The sequence below is a fragment of the Tiliqua scincoides genome, chromosome 6 (assembly GCF_035046505.1).
Source record: "Tiliqua scincoides isolate rTilSci1 chromosome 6, rTilSci1.hap2, whole genome shotgun sequence".
Classification (NCBI taxonomy): domain Eukaryota; kingdom Metazoa; phylum Chordata; class Lepidosauria; order Squamata; family Scincidae; genus Tiliqua; species Tiliqua scincoides.
The window spans coordinates 47,519,971-47,547,003 of record NC_089826.1 but is presented as its reverse complement, the minus strand read 5'-3'; the positions used below and the strand labels follow the sequence as shown (position 1 = coordinate 47,547,003).

General features: G+C 43.3%; 1 protein-coding gene across 1 annotated transcript; it reads left to right on the top strand.

The window, feature by feature from the left end:
- On the top strand, positions 1–26,235 carry GASK1B (golgi associated kinase 1B). Its single transcript, XM_066632806.1, has 4 exons — positions 1–1,122; positions 16,889–17,103; positions 18,748–18,974; positions 20,908–26,235. The coding sequence occupies exons 1-4, from the start codon at positions 153–155 to the stop codon at positions 21,113–21,115; spliced, it is 1,620 nt and encodes a 539-aa protein (XP_066488903.1). The 5' UTR covers positions 1–152; the 3' UTR covers positions 21,116–26,235.
- The last annotated feature ends 798 nt before the right edge of the window (positions 26,236–27,033 follow it).

Genomic DNA, 27,033 nt, shown 5'->3' with positions numbered 1-27,033 from the left:
ACACACACACAGCCACACACACACACACACACACACAGAGAAGTGGCAAAGGAGGAGGAGAAATCTGGCAATCTAGAAGGCATGCATCATCATCCTAACTGGCAACCACTGAATTCTTTAAACTGCTTTCATCATGTTGATTCACTGGAGAAATGAGCTTCCTGGATCAGACATGCCAAATTATAAACTGGTTCATTTGCTCTTTGTGTACACCCCGTTTGCTGAGACTCTGGAGTGGAAGGTGCCTAAGGAACAGAAGAAATTTGCTAGTGGGTGCAGCCTGTGTGATTTACCTGGGGTTTCTTGTTAGCCAAGTAGGTCATGTTCTACCACAGCACAGAGTGGGACTTCCAAAAGCAAATTCCAGGAACCTCCAAGATGCTATCCAGACCCCATTCCTTGAAATCCCATTGGATGGCACCTTGTCTTTTCCTGACTCAGAAAGACCCCAGATGGGAATGAATGGCACCTCGGCACTGCCCAACGTGGTGTACATCACCTTGCGGTCTAAGCGCAGCAAACCGGCCAACATTCGAGGCACTGTGAAACCCAAGAGAAGGAAGAAACAAGCAGATCCCTTACGCTATGGAAATAACAATCCAGCAGTTGTCACTGGCCAGGAGAAGCTCTTGGTTCAGAAGTCATTTCATAGGACTAGCAACTTCATGAGTACGAGATGGGCAGCAGCAGTTCCTGGGAAATCAAATCAGTACCAGTTCAAAGAGCAAGCAGTGCCCTCAAAGGGTAAGAGGCGCTGGAGATCTGCAGTGGCTGTTAGAGATGCAAAAGTTCAACCCAGTACTCAGGAGAGCAATATCAGGATGTACAGTGAGCATCCACCATCTTGGCTGAGCAGAGAGGATGTCTTAAGTATGCGTCTTCTGGCAGATTCTGAGATAGACAACATCCAAGAGGCACCTTCTCAACATGGTGTACTTCTGGTATTTGGGAGGACTACAGCCATTAAGAGGTCAACCAAAGAAGCTGTTTGTAGCCAAGGGCACTGTGGCCTCATGAAGAGACCTCTTGACATGAGTGAAGTGTTTGCCTTCCATATGGATAGGATCCTGGGGCTCAACCGGACCTTACCCGCAATAAGCAGAAAATCAGAATTTGTCCAAGGTAATTGATTCACACAATGCACAGTATAACTAGGGTGTTTTCACCACCTGTAGTGAGTTCTGTAATTTTTCCACATGACTGGAAATAAATGCAGTGTCAATATGCTCCAGAGTAGAGTTGTAAAAAAATTCCTTAGCATACAAATGATTTCAGGTTACTGGCTCAATTTGTCTGTTCTGAAGGATATAGTTTCTTCAGAACTTATCAATAACCATGTATTGTTAGGAAAACCTAAGAGTAGAAGAGACTGCACTGGTGATTGTAGGCTGATTTCTATGGAGCAGAGACAATAATTTGCTTAAGTATTATTTACAGAGAATGTAAAGCTGCACAAATTTATGACAGACACAAACTTGTGTGGCAGCTCTTGGAAATTGTCATTATGAGACTAAGGGCACAATCCTAACCAGGTTTACTCAGAAGTAAGTCCTATTTTGTTCAATGGGGCTTACTCTCAGGAAAGTGTGGTTAGGATTGCAGCCTAGACTTAACAGGTCATGCAAAGCTTTGCACAAGTGACCCTGTTGGCTTTTCTCTACCATGAAATGTTATGCGCCAGAGAATGACTGCTGTCCAGAGTGTGGATTGTGAGTGCTTGCACACCTCACATGGCAGTGGCACTTTTCAAAGGACTCTAGTGGGGCGGCTCTGCTTCACATGCCTCCCTACCCACCACACATCCCTGCTGCCATCAGTGGGTATGTGCCACCAGAGGCTACAGCTGTGGCATAGCTAAGGAGGTGCAGGGGGTAGCAGTTGCACTGGGTATCAAGCTTTAGGGGGGCAACAAGCTGAGCTTGACACTAGTGACCAAAATTGTGAAAATCTTGGTATGTATGAATAATACCATCATGTTATATAACATTGGAAAGGTAAGTTAATGCAGAATGCAATGAAACAAACTATGCTGGAATATCTGTATTCTGTCAAAAGTTATGGCCAATTAACCAGAAAATGAAAACACAACTGCCTTATGGAACAAAAAGCAGATTTTCTTAACTCCAATCTGACCCATGGGACTGTTCTAAGAGCCATTGACATGTTATTATGTTATTGACATACTGCAATGATTTGTTATCATGATACATCACGAAACCAATAAGGTGTTAATATGAATCAGTTCTCATTTCCATGTATCATAATATAGTTACCCCTGCTAATTGGGTAAAAAGGCACTTTTTCAAGTGGTGCCCCATCCCTCTTCACCACAGCAGTGTCTTGAACCAATCAGGGGCACACTTTTTATTTATTTATTTATTTAAATTTGATTGTGTCTGGTGGGGGGGGGGCTACAAATCTTCTTTGACTCCAGGTAGCAGATAGATGCCGTAGTTATGCCACTGACTGAGGGGAGACAGCAGAGCAAGTGGGCGGCAAGCTGCTGGGGGGAGGAGGTGGGTTCGTCCCAATTTTCACTTTTTTAAAAGCCTGGGTGTAACGTCACTTCTGGTTGTGACATCACCCCCAGGGCAACATTTTGAGCTTGGCACTGGGCTACACGCTCATTAACTACGCCACGGGTGCAATCTTCTATTGTCTCCATTCAGCTTTTTCAAGGGGTCAGGGCTACAAGCCAGTAAAATTAATGGTGGTTGTGGCCCAGTAGTACCTGCTTATTTGCATCCTAATTCCAGTTGCGCTGGGTGAGTCTATTTCAGACCTTTTAGGCTGATTTAACAGGCACTTCATATGTTATTTTTTCCCCCTCCTCTTTTGAGGTGGCTAGTTTTTATTCTATTTTAAAATGTTATCACGGCTACATAGTGCTGGAATTTTCTCCCATAGTTAGATTAAAGAATAATCAGTCATTTTTTTAAAAATCTAGCCAGGACTCCCACTATCAATAATCAGAGAGCTTTAAACGTTATTCTGGCAAAATCCCCTGAATGTGAACAATGAAACATAGGAATCAACAGGCTTCTTGCCCTAGTGCAACAAAACATGCTATGGCTGCTATGCATTGATCTTCGAGCGTCCTTAAATTATGCACACTCTAAATTATGCACTTTTCTAAATCCCAGAATGAAATTAAAATTAGACTCAGATAAATGCAGTTTGCTATATACCTCTCAGACATCATGGTTGTGTTAAACTGTGGCTTCAGCAGAAATATTAGTCACAAATCATAGTCAGAAATGGTTGCTGTGCATTTTAATGAACCACTACAGAAATAGTTTGCTATTTCTGTTAGTGATTTATTCCTGTCATAGCAATTTTGTGCAATTCCTAGCACAAAATCTACTGGATTATATATACTTAAAAAAAAAATTAAGGAACTGTGAAGCAAAAAAATCTGTGAGCAGCAGACTGCAGAATATATATAAAGATATAGATAGATATAGATGTAGCTATAGATAGAGCAGTAGTCGCCAGTTTCTCAACGCTTTGTAAGTCTTCCCTGAGTATGACAATGTGAACAGATCTCCAGAAGTAGTAATGCGATTCCTTGTTTGCTTTAGAGAGTTATTCAGGCTACCAAAGTATGGAAAACATGTTATACATATGTTATTTTTAGGGAAAGGAGTTTATTGCAGCAGAGCTGTCAGAAGACATGAGGTAGTTCAGCATCAGAGACCCAGAGTGTTGTGGCTGCACAGATATAGACCACAGGCCCCCTTCTGGATTGCTCTTAGCCTAACCTTAGCAATAGTTGCTTTCAGCCTGCGTATTATTTCAGATAGTCAGAAAAGATGTATGAGAAATCCAGCCATCCTTGTTTTCTCCTTCCCTGTAATTGGTGTCTTCCCAAAGATGGGGAATTGTTGCTAGGTGATGCGAAAAAAATAACCAGCTTTCATTTTGATTCTTTCTGTCAGGCTGTTTCTTAGCTACGGAAGAGTTCAGAATGTGGGACAGTCATAGCACATGGCTTTCCCTGGAAATGTTCTGGATCAAATCTCCAATTTTAGCCACTAATAATCATAGTCGCTTTGGGTATAATCCATCCAGAACTAGCCTCACTGTAATGTTTCGGAGCCCTTACAATGCTCTTACCATTTCCACTGGGGCTTTTGCAGGAGAACTTCCCTGTACATCTCTGATCTGTCATTGACTACACAGATTGGTATGATAAAGACCATGGTGGTGAAAATGGGCTGGAAAATATTGTATTACAAGCAAACTAAAATTCGCATTCATTCACCTCTGGATATCAGACTCATATGTCTGTGATGGAAAAGCAGTATAAACATTTTAAAGATAGACCGGGAAGCAAATATTCTGAAAATTAACCTCCAAGAGAAACATTCATTAGTCAATAATTGCATCCACAACTGGACTCTGGTGAATGTACTGTGCTTATTAACATCTTTTCATCCAGATATGCCCCCCACCACACTCTTACCCAAAATGAATTTGAAATATGACTTTGGGGCTGACATCTCAGCATGAAGCTTTCCTTTTAGTACCCTTCAGTACTGATGTGATGTAAAAAGACAAATGTACTGCCATGTTAACATCTCACAAAATAAGCTTCTCAAAGCTGTCATTCATTTTGTGGCAACCTTTTGCAGAGATGCACTAAGAACCTAATTTAAAACAACTTTAGCTTGTGCTGCCTTTCCCCTCCCTCCTGTCTGGCGTCCTTTCACAGATGACATGTGAACAAAATGCTCTCCATTTGCCATGGCCTAAGTGAGTGGAGGAAACTTTTTAAATCACAGAATTAATTCACATTGTTCAGTGACAGGGGCTTCATGATTAGAAAGGAAAGCCGTTTCCTGACAGTTTTTGTCTTAAAATTCATGACTGTTGACAGATCAGAATTCAGAAAAGCATGGGAACTGCAAGAGGGATGCCTTCCGTAGTTCTGATATGCAAAACAAATAACACATAATTTGTAACATCAGTGCTGCTTTTGTCTGTGGGATCACATGTGATGCTGACTGAGCGGAAGACTCTTCATTCAAAGTATGAGGGGGGCTGGAAAATGAACAAACCAGGAGGGAGATAAACCTGCCTTAAGTGTATAAATCCTCACCTTGCTGTGTTTGCAAGGACTAAACCAAGACAACCATGAGTAATTTAGGGCGCAATCCTGAAAATGAGTTGAACCGGCGCAAGTCCCTTGTACCAGCCCAGGAGTATTGCAAAGGTGCCATAAGACACATTTGCACCTCCTCAGGAGGAAGCTGCATTGGCGCATGGAGATGCGCTGACACACGGAGGCTGAATCCAGTCTCCATGGCGGCTTCCTCGCCAATGCAAGCAGCAAAGGTAGGTAGGGGGAGGTGGGGAGGAGGTGGGAGGGAGGTGTTCCTGGGTGGGGGGAGAGTGGACGGTGGGCAGCCCTGGGGGTAGGTGGATGGGGAGCCGGAGATGGGGCTGGGATCCAGCAGTTATGCCGGATTCCAACTCACTTTCCTGGGGAGAAGAGAGTGGCTTCAAGTCGCTCTGCTCTCATTGGTCTTGCGCCATTTCAAGAGGTGGAGCATGTCCAAGAAGACCCATAGGGGCCAGCGGCTCTTATCCGGAGTTAAGGGGAAATGTTTCCCCTTGCCTCTGGCTGAGCTGCTTCTGCTCCCTATCCTGTGCTGGATACAGTGCAAGCCTCTTAGCTTGCCTGTTCCAGTGCATGATAGGACTGTGCCCTTAGAAGGAATATGTACTACTACAAAACGTGTTTAAAACACAACTCTTAAATCTGGCTCTAGTCCCATGCCCAGTGGGATTTTTCATTTTTGCTTAAATGAAACATGTTTTGTTGAAATGATAGGCCACCAAGCCAATTTACAATCTGCTTTTAAGCTCCCCTAAATTTAAAGAAGTTTGCCATGTGGTATGGGCAAGAAAGACTGCCTCTGCTAGCTCCAGGCTACTGGAGGCTGTGGGGGAAAGCCCAGCTCTGGGCCCACATTTTAATACATACTAAAATATATTATTTTAATATATTTATATTATATATATATATATATATATATATATATATATATATATATATATATATATATATATATATATATATATTAAAATAACATATAACATGGCTTGGTAGGAGATGGAGATGGGAGGTAGGAGAAGGGCAGAATGGGATAGGGAGGGGGAAAAACAGGGGGCTGGGAGGTGGCAGGAGGGGGTTAGATCTGGTGGCAATGGCCTGCGTCGGATCCTATCCCCTCTTTTTCAAACCTTTCCACCCCGTCTTCTCCTTGGGCTTGCACCTGTTATAGAGCTGACATGGTTTTGTGGAGACCCATTGCAGCATCAGAGGCTTATGGAGGGGTAAGGGGAAATAATCTCCTTTCCCCTCTGTTAATCCCCCCCCCCCCACTGGATACAGCATGAGCCTTTCTGGCGCGGCTGCTTGGACTGGGGTGGGGTAGGATTGGGCTCTCACTCATTCACTCATCAGGTAGAGCGGCAGGATCAGCAGCACTGGTGCATGTTGAATCCCAAAGCCTCCCAGGCCTGATTCAAAAAAAGAGATCAACATAGACTTGTGTCAGCAATATTGACCCATTATGGCTGTTGGGGCTTACCTTCGTGCAAGGGGACAAATGCCCTCTTACCCTGAGAACTTGGAGCAGCCAAAAATCCCCTGCAGGATGCGGCATAGCCTATGCTGGTGTTGCTGAATCACCACATGGGGATTTTGGTTGAATCGGTCTGTGAATCTTCCATAAAAAGCAGAATTTGAGCCCTTGTATTTGCCCTTGACTTGTATTCAGTCTACGGCACTAGTGGAGGACCAAGCTCCAATTCAGAGTTGCTTTCATCTGGAATATGCAATGTAAAAGAGTGCTTGATTTTGCATCTCATTGTGTTTGCTAACTCCATAATTGGCCTTGTACCAACAGAGACTGGGAACTTGGCACAGACAGAAAAGGAAGCTCCACTGATTCCCTTGACTGTGTTACTCTAGCGGTCTCCACATGCTGATAAACTTTTAAAAAAATAAAAAGGCAAGCAGCGCATTTATGCTGCTCTTTCCAGAACACTTAAAATTGCACCTCATCCAAATGATTAATGTTTGGTTAGAGTACAATGAGAAAATAGATTCGTTTGGCTTTATTGTGGTCCCTTTATCAGATTCCGCAGTTTTGTTCACAGCTTGCTCCCGTATCCTAGTATTTGACAAAATGACCGGAAGGCAAAGTAATATTGTTGTAGATACAAATCCACTGGAGAGCCTAGTTTGTTTATGAGGCAGTGCAATCTCAAGGTGACATCTACAGTTATGGATGTCCTCCTACATGTCCTGATATTGACATTCACACACACATAGAAAAATTATGCTTTCTTCCCTGCTCGAACTTCCCTTCTGATTTGGTATTGCTTTTAAAGTGAAGCAGAAATAAATAAGAGCAATTCTGTTGTCAAGAATTTGAGCCTGTGCTGTTCTGTTTAAGCCAGGACTGTACCTCTTACCAACCTCCAGCCATGTATTGTGACAAATCAAGCTTAATTAACCTCAATTATACATAGACCGGGTGTCAAACTCGTCTCATACCAAGAGCCAAACAGCATTCACAGTGCCTGCTGAGGGCCGGAAGTGATGTCATTAGGCAGGAAATGATGTCATTAAACAGGTCATAACAAAAAATAAGCACTTTTTCTCACTTAGGAACTCATTAGCTGCAAATGACAAAAGAAAATACACAAATATTCCAAGATATCGGAGAGCCCAATTTTTATGTGGGCTGCCCTTATAGCAGTAATACCTCAGCACTGCTCAGCAGCTGAGAGCCTGAGGGCCAGATAAAAAGCTTCCCCTGGCCGCATCAGGCCACCGGGCCTTAAGTTTGACACCCCTGACATAGACAGTGGACTCTTTTCATCACACTGGCTCACATTCTGTGTACGACTAGTTCAAGATATCCTCATGTATTTACCTCTCTAATTTTGGAGTCTTGATTTATAGTACCAATTTCGGCTGCCTTTTTTCCTTCACTATGCAAAAATTTCTTCTTTCCTTTTGCTGCTTCCAGAATATGAGTCACACACTCCAGTAGCTTATGATTTTCTCTCAAGTGGTATTAACTCTTCAGTGGCTAGAGAACTGGATTCATATCCTGTTTTGCCTTTGGAGCATTTAACTCACAGTGGTTCAAGCACTATCATCCTAGAGGTAGCTTAGTTGTCTGCACAGGAGATGGGAATGGAGATGGGATGGTAGCTCAGTAGCAGAGCTATGAAGCACTGAGTAGGCAGGGACCAGCAATTTGAAGCATACACCTCCCCCACCCCCCCACACACACACTTCCCTTTAGTTAACTTACCAGGAGCACTATCTGCAGCTGTCTGGGTCCAGTGCATGCGGGGAAACTGCATCACTTTCAGACAGAAGCTGAGTGGACCAGGCAGGCTGCAGATCATGCTTCAGGTAAATAAAAAAATGGAGCGCGTGCAGGCATGCTCAGAGGTAGCACTGGGGGCTTGAGGTGGTGCATGAGCATGCGGATTCAGGCACTGTGAGGTCTGGGTGGGCCCTGATTGTCTCAGTAGAAAGTGACTTTCTATGTTCTACTAAGTTTCTCATAAAATGACCACATGCAATGGAGAACAGGATTCTTTAATGGTTGGAGAGAACAGGTAATTTCAGAAGGTACAGCTTGACAAGCAAGGGGCAAGCAATTTGTTTCACAGTTTTTCAAGGGATGAGCTTGACAGGGAGGACTGAGAACTACTGCAGTTATTGTATAGCACAATGCGCTCCTCATGATATTCCTAGGGAGCATCTAACAGATCACTGATGGATACAAAGTCTGAACTAGATGGAGTTTTAGGGTCCAATCCTATCCAACTTTCCAGCATTGGCGCAGCCACAATGCAGCCCCAGGGTAAGGGAACAAATGTTCCCATACCTTGGGGAGGCCTCTGTGACTGCCTCCCCACCAGAGGATGCAGTGCACGCCCCATTGGCACAGCTATACCAGCACTAGAAAATTGGATAGGATTTGGCCCTTACTCTGATCCAGCATAGCAATCCTTATAGTCTCAGACAAGCAACTTTGAGAAAACAACTCTTCAGTGGGAATTTTGGAAACAGAATAGGGCTTCTGTTGATCCTGCCTCTTTACCTTGCCTTGTCCTGGGTATATTGCCACTCTTTGCAGGTGCATACATTAATCTTCTGAGAAAGCAGCTTTAGTTCTAAATTCCTTGGAGATCTTATTATCTATGTTTAATAAGTTCTGTGTTTTAATTCAGGTGACTCAACCCATGGATGAGAGCATGACTCTGAGAACCCAATCATTAGGGCAGTTATGAAAACCAGCCGAGAATTCTCTAAAGTTATTTTTCCCCAACAATTTCCAGCTAGACAAATCTTCTAAACCTGCAATTCTAATATTAACAATCTGGAGGGTACATTAGTGTAGGCGAGGTTCTATGTTGCTATGGAGATGGGAACCATATAAGTAAAAATAGCTTGGATTTTACTGATGATGTTGTTCATCACCAGACCAATGACTGAGACAAAAAGCAATTATCTGCTGACTCTGCTTTTGTTGTCTGTTTTATGTGCTTCTTTTTATGTTAATGATAATAATGATGAAAATGCCTGTTGGGCAAAAAGGCGGGGTACAAATTAATAATAATAATAATAATAATAATAATAATAATAATAATAATAATACTGCCTCTCAAGGACCTTTCCTTGGCTCCATGGTTCCTAAGCTACCACTGAGATTCAATGGCATACCTGGGGGGGGGGTTCCAGGGGGTCAAGTGATCCCAGATGGCATATCTGGAAGGCAGAGCCTCCCAGCTATGCTGCCCCCCCCCCATGGTCACGCTGGCTGTCTCCTGCCCGGAGGCCTTCCCTGAGAAACTGGAAGTGACATTTTTAGGCTCTCCGAAGGCCTTAGAAGGCCTTCTCAGGGTCAGGGACAGTAGCGGACCCATTCATTTGATGGGGCATATGCCCTGGGTGCAGTGCCATGCGCACCTTTAGGACCCCGCAGAAACCTCTCTGAGGCTCCTGACAGGATTGGAAACTGTTCTTCCAGTTTGCCAGAAACACAGTTTAAAGCGTTGGGGAACCTTCAGGAGGTTTCCCCGACACGTCCTGGAATTGTGCGAGGCAGTGTGTGCGCCAGGTAAGTGGGGGGGGGGAGTGGATTTGCATGCAAGGGGTGGCAGCATCCTGTGGAGGGCGCCATCACAAATTGTTGCCCTGGGGCATGGGGCCGAGGAAGTCCACTACTGGTCAGGGAGGCCGCATGTGGCCTCTCTGGCTCTCAGAAGGGAGGCGGTTGGCGCGACTGGTGAGGGGGCAGCTGCCCAGCTAGTGGGGGTGTGGCAATTTGTGGTCATGGCCCCAGGCAGCATTGGGACCGCCACTGCTGAGATTAGCTGAAAGAGAACATGCCCTACTTAGCAACCTGTAGGACAAGGCCTTAGGGTTGCTAGTTTGTTGAAAATGACCTTATTTCTGCAACTTTTGCTTTTCTCAGGTCAACAGACGTAAAGGTCAATCTCAGGCTATTTGGAGGCTGCTGTTCAGCTTTGCCTTCTTACCATTAGGCTCCACCCTTCACAGCTGGGCTTTGAAGGGGCTTTGACTTTCCTGGTAGAAGATTTGCTCCCCCCAATTTTTCACAGGTTGGCAGTGTTGTGACTTCACCAGATCCCACCTCAGAAATTTCAGGGCTTAGTTTTATCTCACCCAACAATCTCACCCAATCTAGGGCCCAACAAGGGCAGAGGAAGGCTTCCTTCTGATGAATAAGCGGCTTAGTATTACTGATGGGGTGTGAAAAGCAATATTGTCATCAGATTGTTGGGGCTTTGGAGCAAAACTCTGGATTAGGTGCCGTGACATTGGGTGTTACTGTTGTCTCTGGTAATGTGTGTTCAGGAGATGGCCTGGCCAGGTGGGGTCTTCAGCAATACCCAATTTCACCAATCCCTGATGCCTGGTTGAAAGGATGGAACTATAGGACAGGCCTCCCTGTGCTAAATCAGTGGCATAATTTGGCCACTGATTGATGATGTATAGCATTCATGAAAAGATGGGGCTAAGGCAGCGGTTTCCAAACTGTTGGGTCCCATGATGCCTCCTTGCACTTTGAATGCAGTGTGCGGCTCCTGGAAGTGACTGGTGGTGGCATCATTGCCAATTACTTCTGGGTTTGGAGGCCTGAAATGCCGCTTCAAACAGTAGTAAGGGGGCCACAGCAGGTGGAAGGGCTTTTCCTAGAACACGAAAAACATGAGCTGGAGCTCTATCCACTGCGCAAAGCTTCCAACCACTGTTTGGAGCAGCACGGCACAGTTTTCCTACTGGGCGGCAGCCATCCCACAATGCCCCAGGGCATCAGGATGCTATTTGGGAACCGCTGGGCTACGTTTCCAGGTTGCATCACTCTCATGACTGCAGCAACAGGCTTTCCTCTTACTCTCCTTTATCTCCAGAAACCAAACAGTTGAGCAAACTCTTCCCTCTGTCCTCCATTTGCAATGTTGGCTGCTTTAAGAATCTGGGAGAATGATTTCTTGACTAGGAGAGGGGGTCATAATGGGGTGGCGGCGGCGGCTTATGCTTGCAAGCCAGGAAAATGTCTTCTTGGGGAGATCGTTTGAATGTGTTTAGTTTTGAACTCAGGATGGAACTGATTATAATATTTACTCAATTTTGTTGTTGTGGGTCTTATTCACCTTGGCCCTGGTGTGTGTGTATGTGTGTTTGTGTTGATGATGGCGACTATCATTTTACTAGACATCTCCTTTAACTATTTCTAATGTGAGATTTTTTTTTTTCACTCTAGCCATTTATTTGAGGCATTCTGTAATTTAGATGTGAGTTATCAGTAGGAAATTAATGTGCAGTGTGGCTGGAGATTAATTTAGGGATAGACCGTCCCTTAGGGCAGGAGGTTAGAAGAGATAACTCTCAAGCCCTTTCCATTTATATCACAATGTGATACTAAACACTTTCCAGCACAATCCTTGCGGCTTTTCTCTGGACAAGGTTTATTCATTTCAATGAAGTCTGTTTTGGTGGAGCACTGATTTAGATTGATTTTTTTTTCCCTATACAGTATCTGTTTCCTGTGAATCAAACACATTTCCTGTGTTTAATTCTATTTTGTTCTTTCCTAACAGCAAATTTTCATATCTGTTAAAAACAAGAGTTCTCTTCTTCTCTATCTATCACTCTCTTAATCATGCACTCATGGGAGGAAGCTGGAAGTAAAGCAAACAGGAAGGGCTTCACATATGGTCCCTGCCTTTATAGAACAAAAATGGACACGTTTTGTTGGGGACAGGAATCAGAAAGTCACATGCCTGTAACTGATAGGAAAAGGGGAAAAACAGAATGAGCAGTCACTAAAGTTGCCACCATTTCCATGCTCTGGTATTCAGATATTCCAAAGGGTCACCTTATCATAGCATGAAGATACAGTACAGCAGTGGGAAAAGCTTCACGTTGTGTCTAGTTGCAGGGAAAAAACGAGAATCCAAGCAGGCCTTTATCACAACTGTACTTAATTTCTAGAAGCACAGACACATGACACTGTGCAGTGAGACACAGGATTGGCCTACCCACGAGGAAAGGTGAAGCCCCTACTACAAGTGGTGGTTGGGCATAGGCCTGAACCGACTGGCCACCCCATGGCTGCCTCACCTTATCTCCATGCAGTAGCATAGCCGGGGGGGCTGGCTCTCTGAGCACATGTACATTGCCTTTACTGCCCCAATGGCTCCAATAGCAAGTGGGAGGGGCAGCTTGCACAGTGTGTTGCAGCACCTGCTGTACTTACCATGCCACCCCCATTGGAGCAATGCTACTGTCTTCATTTGTCTCTGTACCTCTTCTTCCTCCTTTAAGAACATAAGAACATAAGAACAGCCCCACTGGATCAGGCCATAGGCCCATCTAGTTCAGCTTCCTGTATCTCACAGCGGCCCACCAAATGCCCCAGGGAGCACACCAGATAACAAGAGACCTCATCCTGGTGCCCTCCCTTGCATCTGGCATTCTGACATAACCCATTTCTAAAATCAGGAGGTTGCGCATACACATCATGGCTTGTAACCCATAATGGATTTTTCCTCCAGAAATAAGGCATCCAGGCCAGATGCTGTCACCACATCCTGTGGCAAGGAGTTCCACAGACCAACCACATGCTGAGTAAAGAAATATTTTCTTTTGTCTGTCCTAACTCTCCCAACACTCAATTTTAGTGGATGTCCCCTGGTTCTGGTGTTTTGTGAGAGCGTAAAAAGCATCTCCCTATCCACTCTGTCCATCTCCTGCATAATTTTGTATGTCTCAATTATGTCCCCCCTCAGGCATCTCTTTTTTAGGCTGAAGAAGCCCAAACGCTGTAGCCTTTCCTCAAAAGGAAGTTGCCCCAGCCCAGCAATCATCTTAGTTGCCCTCTTTTGCACCTTTTCCATTTCCACTCTATCCTTTTTGAGATGCAGCAACCAGAACTGGACACAATACTCCAGGTGTGGCCTTACCATCAATTTGTACAACGGCATTATAATATTAGCCGTTGTGTTCTCAATACCCTTCCTAATGATCCCAAACATAGAATTGGCCTTCTTTACTGCCGCCGCACATTGGGTCAACACTTTCATCAACTTGTCCTCCACCACCCCAAGATCTCTCTTTTGATCTGTCACAGACAGCTCAGAACCCATCAGCCTATATGTGAAGTTTTGATTTTTTGCCCCAATGTGCATGACTTTAAACTTACTTACATTGAAACGCATCTGCCATTTTGCTGCCCATTCTGCCAGTTTGGAGAGATCCTTCTGGAGCTCTTCACAATCACTTCTGGTCTTCACCACTCGGAAAAGTTTGGTGTCGTCTGCAAACTTAGCCACCTCACTGCTCAACCCTATCTCCAGGTATTTATGAAGAGGTTGAAAAGCACCATTCCCAGGACAGATCCTTGGGGCACACCACTGTTCACCTCTCTCCATTGTGAAAATTGCCCATTGACACTCACTCTCTGTTTCCTGGTCTTCAACCAGGTCTCAATCCAGGAGAGGACCTGTCCTCTAATTCTCTGACTGGAGTTTTTTCAGTAGCCTTTGGTGAGGGACCATGTCGAACGCCTTCTGAAAGTCCAGATATATAATGTCCATGGCTTCTCCACATCCACATTCCTGTTGACCTTTTCAAAGAATTCTAAAAGGTTTGTGAGGCAAGACCTACCCTTACAGAAGCCATACTGATTCTCCCTCAGCAAGGCTTGTTCGTCTATGTGTTTTGAGATTCTATCTTTGATGAGGCATTCCACCATCTTACCTGGTATAGATGTTAGGCTGACTGGCCTATAGTTTCCTGGGTCCCCCCTCTTTCCCTTTTTAAAGATCGGTGTGGCATTTGCTGTCCTCCAATCCTCTGGCACTGTGGCTGTTTTGAGGGACTAGTTGCATATTTTAGTCAAGAGATCAGCAACTTCATTCTTCAATTCCTTAATAACTCTAGGGTGGATGCCATCAGGGTGGCTTATTGATCTTTAATTTATCAATGTGGTCTGAAACATCTTATCTTTTAACCTCTATCTGACTTAATTCCTTGGTCAGGAGGGGTCGTTTGGGCAGCGGTATCTGCCCGAGGTCTTCTGCCGTGAAGACAGATGCAAAAAACTCATTCAATTTCTTGGCCATCTCTAAGTCTCCTTTTATTTCCCCTTTCCCTCCCTCACCATCCAGAGGGCCAACCGCTTCTCTGGCGGGTTTCCTGCTTCTAACATATTTGAAGAAGTTTTTATTATTCCCCTTAATGCTGCTGGCCATGCGTTCTTCATAGTCTCTCTTGGCCTCCCGTATCATCTTCTTACATTTCTTTTGCCACAGTTTATGTTCCTTTTTATTCTCCTCATTAGGGCAAGACTTCCATTTACAGAAGGAAGCTTCCTTGCCCTTTACGGCCTCTCTAACTTGGCTGGTTAGCCATGCGGGCACCCTCCTGAACTAAGTCGAGCCCTTCTGCGGTATACACTTTCACTGGGCCTCTATTACTGTTGATTTGAGCAACCTCCATGCTCTCTGTAGAGACTGGACTCTTTTTACCTTCCCTTTCAACCTCCTTCTAACCAGCCTCCTCATTTGAGGGAAGTCCGCTCGTCGGAAGTCAAGGGTTTTTGTGACAGTCTACCTTTGTCTACCTCCTATGTGAAGAAGTAGAACAGCAGAGCAGGACTCAAACAAGGAAGCTATGGCTGCGTTTCTCCTAGCTTCCTTATTCTGGACCTGCTTTGTAGCTCTACTCTTTTTACTTTACTGTAATGTCTGGGGAATGGAGAAGAGAGAGAAGAAGAGAATGCCTGAGGATTCCCTCTGCCGCCTGCTTTTTTGAGCTTCCAGAGACTTAGCTTCTGCTATGCCCAGCACCCCTGTACATCTTCCAAAGACCCTGCATCACTGAGGAACCTAGGAGACGCTCCCATTGACCATTGAGGAGGTGGAGGGAGGAACTGCCACATAAGTCCTTGGTCAAAAGTGCCCTCCTCTCAGTCTCTCCTCTAGCCAATAAGTTTTCTCTCAACACACCAGGGGAAGGGTTACAGGGCTTTGCTTTAGGGTCTCCAGTAACCTAGCACCAGCAGTACTGTAATGTACACCATGCACAGATGTTACACACATGTATCAACTGCATGCCACATATAAAAACTTGGTCAGCTTTTCTATGGGATGGCCTGCGCCATCTTGCTGTGTGTTCACTTTTTGGGAGTCATACAGACGCACACTTTTTATGCAGTCATTCTATGAAACATTAGGGCATTTCCTTATAGTTGGAAAATCATACATTGTTAAAAACTTCAGCAATAAAGATGAGGATATACATCTGGTTTTAGATGCTCGATTTCACTGCTCAGTCATGCGTATATCATTAAATGATGACAGTTTCATAAATGAATATTGCTTTACTGAAATGGAATGAGCTACAGTGATTTACATCAGGTGCTGATCTGCCAAACCACTTCTAATCTCTTTAATAAATCTTCTCATGTGGTGGGGTTCCTTTGAAGCATACTGCTTTTGTAGCAAAAAAGGCAGCTGTTGTTCTCAGACATTGGAGATGATTACAGTGTCCATCATTCTTCCTTGACTTTGGTGGTTTGCTTTAGATGTGGTGTTTGACCACATGAACCAAAGGAAGTAAAATTATTTCTGGTTTTGGATTCTTTAATCTTTCAATGGTCTTTTCATAAACATGTGTTGTGTTTAGATATGCATGGCTTTGACTCTATGATTTTGTTGTTCAGTCGTTAAGTCATGTCCGACTCTTCATGACCCCATGGACCACAGCACACCAGGCCCCCCGTCTATTAACTTCCAGTGTGTGTCGGAATTCAATGAAATTCATGTTCATTGCCTCTCTGACACTCTCTAACCATCTCATCCTCTGCCATCCCCTTCTCCTTTTGCCTTCAATTTTTCCCAGCATCAGAGTCTTTTCTAAAGAGTCCTCCCTTCTCATGAGATGACCAAAGCATTTAAGCTTCAGCTTCATCTTTCAAATGAATTATGATTTTAGACAATGTCTAAGAACGTAAGAAAAGCCCAGCTGGATCAGGCCAAAAGCCCATCTAGTCCAGCCTCTTGTATCTCACCAGATGCCTCAGGGAGCACGCAAGACAACAGGAGACCTGCATCCTGGTGCCCTCCTTCACATCTGGCATACTGAGGTAGAATGGCCTAAGAATGGCCAGGAATTCCACTTGTAATTCCTTGGATTGAAGAACATCCAATCTAATGTCCCAGGTAGATAAATTAAATTGAAAAACTAAGTGCATGGCCCAAGGATGCAAATGTTTTTGTCTGGTGTTTTTTATTTTATTTTTTCCTTTCATGTTAGATGATCAACCATGCCCTGTTATTCTTTGGGATCCTGCATTGGCTGAAACAGACAATGAGACACACTCTTCATTGAAATTAACCTGGGGAGCGTACAAGCAGCAACTAAAACAGAAGTGTTGGCAAAATGGCAGAGTGCCCAAAGCTGAGTGGGGGTGCACAGATGTCCATCACCATGAATGGTCCAAGATGGCACTCTTTGATTTTCTTTTACAGGTAAGAAAATTGTGTCTAAGGGGAATAGACTGACAGTTTGTGAGGTCAATTTACACCCATTCCTAAAAGCAGATCATCTGCATATGTTCTGCATATGTTATTTACTTCCAATACAGTTCAAGTTTCCCTGTATTTTTAAAACTGTGGAAATCATGCCATTCCCTATGTCATTTCTTTTCAAGAGCAAGTTGATAAGGTCAATTTATTTATACACATTGAACATATAACAATTGCAGAATGTTAGTTTCTTACCTAAAAAAGTCACTGGATGAATAATTCTCAGTATGCCTCTGAGTATTTAATACTTGGCAGAGAGTCATGTATATTGATCCTAAACATAGCAACAGCCATATCAGAATAGCATTAATATGATAATGTAACAGCCTTTAAATGATTTCTGATGTGCTAATGTGAAAACAGTGATTTTGTTCCCCCTGTTGTGGAATGCACATTAAAAAAAAATCTCCTCTGGGCAATTGCATAGATTAACTTTGGGCACAATCCAAGGTGCGCCTTATGCCGGCCCAAGTCCCTTATGCTGGCCCCAGGGGCGGGCATGCGGGGAGCTGGGGGCGGGGCTGGGACCCAGCAGTTATACCGGATCCCAACCCCCGTCCCCAGGGAGAGTGGAGCGACTTCGTGCTGTTCCGCTCTCCTCAGACTTGTGCCACCTCCAGAGGTGGCGCAGGTCTGAGGAGACCCATTGGGGCACGCAGCCCTTACCCACAGGTAAGGGGAAGAGCTTCCCCTTGCCCATGGCTGAGCTGCTGCACCCAACGTACCTGCGTTGGATGCAGCACAAGCCTTCTGGCTTGCCTGCTCCAGTGCAGGTTTGGATTGCGCCCTTTGAAATTTAGGGTCCTCTAGAGTAAACATAGTAGTAGTTTTACAGTAAACATGATACATTGCTGTTTTTTAGAAATAGTGTCTGGAATGAATTGGTAATGAATTAGAGCACAATCCTAACCAACTTTCCAGCACTGACTTAGCTGCAATGCAGCCCCAAGGTAAGGTAACAAACATAACCTGACCTTGAGGAAGCCCCCTTGACTGCCCCCCCACTGCAGGATGCAGTGCATGCCACATTCTGACTTGTGCCACCTCTGGAGGTGGCACAAGTCCAAGGAGAGTGGAGCAGCTTGAAGTTGGATCCTGCTGGATAACTGCTGGATCCCAACCCTGCCTCCCGCTTACCGCCCGTCCGCCCCCAGGGTCACCCATCACCCACCTTCCCCCCCCCAGGAACGCCTCCCTCTCTCCTCCTCTCCACCCCCACCTTTTCCGCTTGTGTCGGCGCAAACGGGCCAACACACACGGCTGAGGGGAAGCTGGCGTGGAAGCTTATGTCAACCTCCGCAGGCTGGCACTTCTAGGAGTGCCGGCCTGGCTTCCTCTCGAGGAGGCACAAACGTGCTTTATGGCACATTTGTGACCCTCCTAGGCTGGCCCAAGGGACTTGGGCTGGCATAGAGTGCAGTTTGGATTGCGCTCTAAATCTCTAAGGATAAGTTAATTATTATTCATAATTTGATCTTACTGATGGGACTGAATAGCATGGATTTCATTCCCTAATCCTAAAAGGCAGTCATTTTCTTATCTCAGTATGTTTTCACTTTTGTAACCAATCTGTGTTTTATTTTCTAGATCTACCACCGCTTGGATCAGAACTGTTGTGGGTTCAAACCACGCAAGGAAGATTCCTGTGTTCAAAACAAACTGAGCCTGAAATGCAGTGACCAAGATAACATTGATTTGACACACATTGTTCAGAGAAAGGATGACCCAAGACATTTGGTTTTTATAGATAATAAAGGTTTCTTCGACAGAAGTGAAGACAATCTAGATTTCAAAATATTGCAAGGCATAAATGAGTAAGTTTTTCAATATACTGGAAAAAGCACAGTTCCATATATAGGCAGTTCCTGATTTGCTTAGGGGTTACATTTTCGGAAATTAGCACATATACTGAAAATGAAAATTGAAACTACGTTTCCCATAGGAACCAATGTGATTGGTAGAGATTAGGAGAATAGTCTTTGAACACCCACGTGTATTTATGACTGGCAGTTACAGGGCGAAGCTACTAGGACAATGAGGCCGCTGATGTCAATGGCTGAGATAAGTCCTTGTCAGGCAAAAAGTCATTTAATACTCAAACTGATGAGTGGACTTCTGCTTGCCCAAGGTGGCACAGAAGGAAAGTTAAAGAGGGAGGTTTTGGGAGTGGAAGTGACTACTGATGTTTCAGGTTATGTAAATGGCTGAGAGAGCAATAAGGAGAATAAAGATGCTGGTAAGAAACTGAGAAAGTGGTAAGCAGAAGCTCTGTAAATGCATTTTCTTTGTCTCTTTTTTAGCTTCTGGCTTTAGAGGAGACTACAGGCACAATCCTATGCATGTCTACTGAGAAGTAAGTCTCATTAGAATCAATGAGGCTTTCTCCCAGAAAATGTGGATAGGATTGGGTTGACCCACCCCCCCTTAGGAAGATGCCAGCATCTACCATAGTTGCTCATTAGCAACTAATTTGCTGCTAGTTGACACTAATTTTTAAATTAGACTTCCGGTATTAATTTGCAAATCATGCAGTTTCAAAAACATGCAAATTAAGACCATGTTAATTTAGAGCTGCCTGTAATTTCTCCTTCATTCTGTCTTTCAGATCCCCACTTCTTTTCTCAGTTATTTTACAATGGGAATATAAATAAGACATGTTTCAAGCTGGGAAACATTAAGGGTTATTTCATATGTTGGTGTCAGGGTTATGAGCCATATGTGTACACAAAAAAATGAGTTGGATCCCTCTTTGAGAAGAAAGTGCTTTAGCACATGCTTTGTATACAAAAGGTCCCAGGTTAATTCTTATGATTTTCAGGTAGGACTGGAACATCTCCCTCTTGGAAACCTTCAAGGCAATACTAACCTTGATGGACCATTGGCCTAATATAGTGGTTCTCAAACATTTCGCATCAGGACCCACTTTTTATAATGAGAATCTGTCAAGACCCACTGGAAGTGATGTCATGATGGAAGTGACATCATCAAGCAGGAAAATTTTTAACAATCCTAGACTGCAATCCTACCCACACTTACCCAGGTGTAAATCCCATTTATTATCATCGTTAAAAGCATATACATAGTATCCTGTTAAAAGTATAGATGTGTAACCTTTCCCTGAATGCAGTCACATACCATGGTAGCATCAAGTCCAATATATTAAAAATCAAATATTGAAATGAATGGAGGCCCACCTGAAATTGGCTCACTATCCACCTAGTGGGTCCCGACACACAGTTTGGGAAACACTGGTCTAATATAATGTGGCTTTGTATGTTCATAGAGAATCAGGATTATCTGCACCTTGGAAAGTCAAATGTCCAAATGGCCTTGCTAAATCTTCACCTTCATCTCTCTGTGCTGTGTTTGATCCCTGCCCTTTACTTTTTTCTATGATTTCCTATTAGCAGACTTTCTTGAACCTGCTGCAAATCTTTCCAATGTCCCTTGCCTTACCAATTTCACTCTGTACCTGACTTCAACAGCAATCCTATACACACATACCTGGGAGTAAGTCTCATGGAATATAATAGAACTTACCTTTGAGTAGACATATAGAGGATTGCATGGTTAACTGCTTTGGGAAGCTGACTTCTGCTAGCCTGTCTGACTTAGGGCCAGAATTACTTCACTACTACAAATAATTTAGCTGAATGCAAGAATGTTATGAAAAAAAGTTTTAAAACTTGAATTTATTAAATGACTAATAAAATAGCAAAACGGATTCATTTGTATGTTCACTTTTAGGTTCCCTGAATCTGCAGTCTTGATGCTGAAAAGCCAGCATCTGCGGGAAAAACTTCTTCAGTCTTTGTTCCTGGACAGAATCTTTTGGGACAGCCAAGGAGGTCGCCAAGGAATTGAAAAATTAATTGATGTGATAGAACGGAGGGCCAAAATTCTTCTTACCTATATTAATGCACATGGGGCAAAAGTACTACCAATGAATGAATGAACCAATGATATTGATGAGATTGAAGGAATGAGTAAAACAGCCTCATTCTAATGAAAGGTCACAGAGTTGAATCATTAAATAAACACATGTACACAAATCTTATGAACACTGATTCTCTCCATTCCTACTTTTAATTCCAAAAGCACATCGGAACAAATGATCAAATTTAACATTTTAAAATGAATATTCTGTGTTACTTGGGTTGTTCATTTGCTTTATAAAGTAATGCATATATCAGTTCAATTTTGTTCCCACTTTGGAAATCAACAAGACATCAACAAGACAAGGCGGGATATTCACCATCTGTTTGATTTTATTGGGAGTAAACTTGGAGTGAAAACCTATGCATGTCTATTGAGAATAAGGGCCCAATTCTATCCAATTTTCCAGTGCCGGTGCAGCCATGCCAAACGGGGTGCGCACTGCATCCTGTGGTAGGGAGGCAGTCTTGGAGGCCTCATCAAGGTATGGGAACATTTGCTCCTTTACCTTGGGGCTGCATTGCGGTTGCACCGGTGCTGGAAATTTGGATAGGATTAGGCCCTAAGTCCCATTGATTTTAACTGAACTTAGTTTCAGGGAAGTATGTATAGGATTGCAGTCTTAGTAGTGTTACTGGGAAGGGGAATCCTAAAAGTATAGCAAAGGTTGCAGCACCTCAACTACCTGCAAATAATATTTGCTTGGGGGAAGCATTTATTTAGGGACTTTTCTTTCCAACAATGATAGACCATAGGTGTGGTTGATATTGTTGTAGGTGTAGAAAGTAGAAAGATCAAAGCCATTCTTCTGGTAATTAGATGTCTCTCCCACTAACTTTTTACTCAACTCCCTGATTTTCTTTTAGGCCATGGCCTCCTTTGTTCCACCTCTTTTATGCTGCAATCATAACCATACTGACCTGGGAGTAGGCCTCATTGAACACAATTGAACTTTCTTCTGAGTAGATGTGCACAGGATTGGCTTACAAGTTACCTTTCCTTTGCTCAGCTTCCCTAGAATGCCTTCCCTCCTTTAGTAAAGCAGGCCCTTTTCATTGTACATGCTTTAAAAAAAAATTTTTCTGAGTCTTTCCTCTGATTAGCCCCTGAAAGCCTCTGTTTTCTCCTTGCTTTACTTCAAGTTCTATGACACAGCAACCCTTCCTTCAGATTTCCCCTTCTTAGTCCATTGCTTATTTTGCACCTAGCCTTCTGTGCCTCTTTCAGTTTCTTAGCTTCCCTACCTCCTGCGTTATCTTCTTTGTCTTCACATGTGAAGGTTTAATCTCACCTGAATTTACAACTATCCTTTTCGCATAAAAACTAGACTACACATTCCTTTTGTTACCCAAAAAAACTGAACATGCTAGTCCGTCACACAAGTGCAGACAATCAGTGACAGCATCCTGCAATATATATTTATTTTATTTATTGTTCACATTTTATGTGAACTTCCTCGAAGAAGCCCTTCCTCCAAGGAGCTCAGGGTAGTATACATAGTTTCTCCCCTCCCTTTGTCCTCACAACAACCCTGTGAGGTAGGTGAGGCTGAGTGATAGTGACTTACAGGGACATGAAATTATTCCATCCAGTTAACACATTCTTAAGAACATTGACAAAAAAGCTAATAAAAGGGTCATGACGATCAATATTGTGTCACCAGTGGAGCTTTATCTTAAACTATAAAGCACTGGATGTTTTAACTTTTAGTGTTCCTTGTTTTTTAGAGGGATGGAGGTTAGCCACATTGAGAAGCAAATGTGTCTTCAGTGCTCTGGAGAAGACAGGGTCAGCCTCAATATTCATCAGTAATTTTGTACCTTCACAATACCAGCTTAATTTTCATAATGTCTGACCTAAGTTATTTCATTTGTCGGAGTGCTGAGAATTCTGCTACAGATCCCTGGTCCCTATTACTGGGCAATAGTTTCCAGGGCTATTCCTGGGGTTGCCTGGGGAGTAGGAATGGCTATTAAGTAGTTTCAGGACTAAACTATGCATTACATGAGGCCTGTGATTGAAGCCTATCATGCTTGATTTGTGCAACATAAGATGCTGATCAGGACCATGGTGGAGAGAGTGAGGTTATAACCCTTTGACCCTGCCATAGTTCTGACCTGCACCCTCCACCCTCAGTAGCTATTTCCCCTGCAAGGAAAGTTTCATTTTGTATTAATGAGAACTTCATTCCTGGGGCAACAGCTGCCACAGGACCCAAGGATCAGATTTGGGACTGTAGGAGAGGAAAATGGTTAAAGCCTCTCTTCACCCTTGCTGTAATCCTGAAACAGATTGTCTTTTCCTGTGACTCTTTTTCAATAAGTAAAAAACATGGATCAATCTACATGTTTATTAGCCCAATCAATTCCCCCCACCCAATGATGCAGCAGCACAATAATGACTATTATGGGGGGCTGATACAGAGGACTCCTCTGGGTCCCTTACCTGGGGGTAAGCCTCCGTGGGGAGGCTACTTGGACCCGTGTGAGCTATCTGGCTAGTGGCTGCTTTAGCTGGCATAGGTCAGCATGGACCTGCACCATGTGATCAGAACTGAGAAGGGGGTTAGGATTCAGTGGCCAGCACTGCTACCAAACCTGCCCACTTCCCAGACCCAATCCACCCTCCCCCCACCCTGCTGCCTCCCTATTCTGCCCTCCCCCAACCCCATCACCACCTTGTTTTACCCTCCCTCTTTCCCACCAAATGGGAATTAACAGTCAGCTCATGTAAAGGTGGTCTATTATACCTGGCGAGGAAACATTCTTTTCCCCATTCATAAATCTGGTTCTGTGTTTCAAGCATCCATTTCCCTTACTGTGACTTGTGCCAAAAAAAAGCACTCTCCGTGGGCATTTTTGTGCCATTAATTGTTCCGCTTTGCCTTGACTTCTGGGGCAAGGGTGACAGCTAAATTGATCTCTTTGATTTTCAAACAGCAGCAACACTAGGGATTTTTATTCCATTGCAGGGGAAAAATGAATTAGGTGGGGGGAAAAAGACTTTCTCTGTATTAGCTTCCAGGCAAATCAGGAGCTGTATACAATTGTTTCATTCACTTACTTTTAATTAATTGTTTAGCCTGGGCCTCTTTTCATTTATGGGTAAATGGGACCAGATATATCTTTATGCTCCAGACTAATCTGAAGGGAGTAGCCAAGGAATCCAAGATCTGTGTGTGGGAAAAATAACCATGTGTTAAAATTCCTGGGTGAAAGGCCAACATTTAAACAATGCTGAATATTTTCATAATAATAAATATGAGTACTTTAGCTTGACCTTTTCTCACAAGCCAAACTATCCTTTTTCCTCTTTTATTTTTTGTCATAGATGCAATAGTTCTGTTTGGATGGTCATTCTAGTGTCCATGAATTTAGCAGATCGCATGCATGTTTTCTCAACATTAAAGAAGACTGCCTCTATTCAGAGACCAGCAATGCATCCATAGGGCATGCTGGCTTCCTCATTCAGTTCAACAAGAATTTTTGTATAGATCTGTTTGCACACATGGTGCTCCCTCTCTATAGAAATAAATGGAGAAGCCCTTGTGCAGGGCTGGCCCATTTATGAGGCCAACTGAAGCAGTTGTTTCAGGCAGCAGATTGGTGGAAGGTGAACATGTCTGTCCATCTTCTTGTCTCTACTGCTCCTCCATCTCTTGCAACTCCCTGAATTGGAAAAGGAACAGGGAGACAGAGAGGAACAGGAAATGTGGAGGGAAGGAGAGTGTTTAGTTTAGAACATTGGAGATTGGGAGGCACAGAGGCTGGCACAACATCAAGTAAGGGGGGCACATTTGGTACACCACATCTGGAAGTCTTGGGCCAGCCCTGTCCTTGAGTGCATTAGAGATAATTTTGTATGGTTTCATGCTAAAAGGAATCATTCTTGGATTGATGGCTTATTGACATTCATCAGAAATACACCACTGTCTGTTGATGGGGTCATGGCAGCTGCAAGGCATAGTGATTTATTGTGATGATGCCTCTGGATGTTTGGCAATGTTGTCATTATGTCATCGCTGAACTTCTAGATTGCTGAGCTCAGTGGCGTAGCTATTGAACGTGCAGCCTGGTGCAGAACTTAAAATGATGTCCCGGAAGTGATGTCACAACCGGAAGTGACATCACATTCTGGGACCTTTCTTTGGGGTCATTGGTGCACACAAGATTTGATTTGAATTCACACGGTCCTTTTAAAATACCTAATTATTCAATGTGTTGTCCAGGTACTATCTTATACCATAAATATAATTAAATATAATTAAACACAACTGAAACTACTGGTGATAAGGGCAAACTGTACTGATGAGATGCAGATGTTGGAGAGATGCAGATTGTGTCTCTCTGTTGGAATTAGTATAAGGGTCTAAGAAACCACTTGTTGAATTTAAATAGTGAGTGTGCAAATGCTTGTGTTTGGAATATTAACAAGACCCATTTGAATAGTAATACAAAGTCACATGGATAGTACTGTTGTAACTAATGGACTTGCTTTGCTGTAGAAGATTCTGTCTCTGTGCTTTGATTTTTATATACTGTATTTTTGCAATGTTAGCATATTGCACATGTATTGCTAATGTGAAATATACTTCAGTTTTATAAGGAATAGGTTTAAAACAAAATCTCTGCAGTTATATCTGGGAAAATAAAAACACATTTTTTTTTTTGTTATTTTAAAACACACACATAAGTACTACATTTTTAGCAAAGGTATTTCTTCATGCTTTGCATTGTAACTGTGTTACCTCAGTTATAACATACAGGCACCTAAAGAAACAACAACCAAACAACTGTCAAATATAATTCTCTAAAAACAACAGCCCAAGACAGATTGTGAGAATTGTTTGCTGGACATAGCTGTTTAGTCATAAGACTTGTAATTTTGTCCTATATTTTGCCTTCAAAAGAATGCTCTGCAGTCTTTGCCATTTGGACATATTTTAGCATAATCTATTTCTTCAGGTATTTAATACGCATTTTGCATTTGAAGTGGGATGAAATCACACACATATCACTTACAACAGAGAGCTGGATGATGCTCAGGATTGGCATGTGGTACAGCCCTCTTGGTAAAGTTGGAATGTAGGTGGGAAGTTTACATATTTTAATTATCTCCCAAATAAAAAAGTTCCTCTTATCCAAGTTCTTGTGTTGTATATCCAAAATAAAGGGAAAAGAGTAATCTTTTGTGTCCTTTAGTGGGTACTAATAAAAATATTACCATACTTAAAAAAAATAAATGGTAACACCCTTGGTGAACTTCAAGGATAGGCAACAATCTGAAACCAGATAACCCTGATCTAAGTCCAGTCCTCCATTGATTACACCACACCGGCTCTCAAATATCACTAGGGCCTTCTTTGCTGCTCCATAACTGAGCGACCCCCAGGATAAAAAGAGAATGATTTTCCCCAAAGAAAGGTGAACATCTGCTGCCTGGAAGCAGCAGAGTCAAAGTAGCTCATCCTTCAAAACCAAAGCCTCTATGTTTTCTTTAAGAGCCAAGAACACTGAATATTATTACAACTGTGGTGTGGTTTCCTCTTCGTTCCTTACAAAAATCAGCCTGTATCTTTAAGAAAACAGGCCTTGACTGAACTGTAATAGTGCCTTATGTTTTGGATCAAAATACTGTGTATACTCTAAAAGCCATTGAGACATTGGTGGGAACTCTACTGCACTGAGGATTATTTCCATAGCTATCTGGGCTTGCAGTGGCTGCTTGGACAGCCTGAGTGTGGTGATTGTTCTGAGTGTGGCGATTGTTATCCAAGGCCAGCTCCAGGTTTCAGAAGGCCCTCAGCCAAGTGGTGTCCATGGGTCCCTTCCTACCTGCATGGACCCTGAAGGATACATTGTACCATTATTACGACCACCACTCAAAGGCTAGGGACACAAATGTGGTCTAAAGGATCACCAGTGGTCGTTCTGAAGG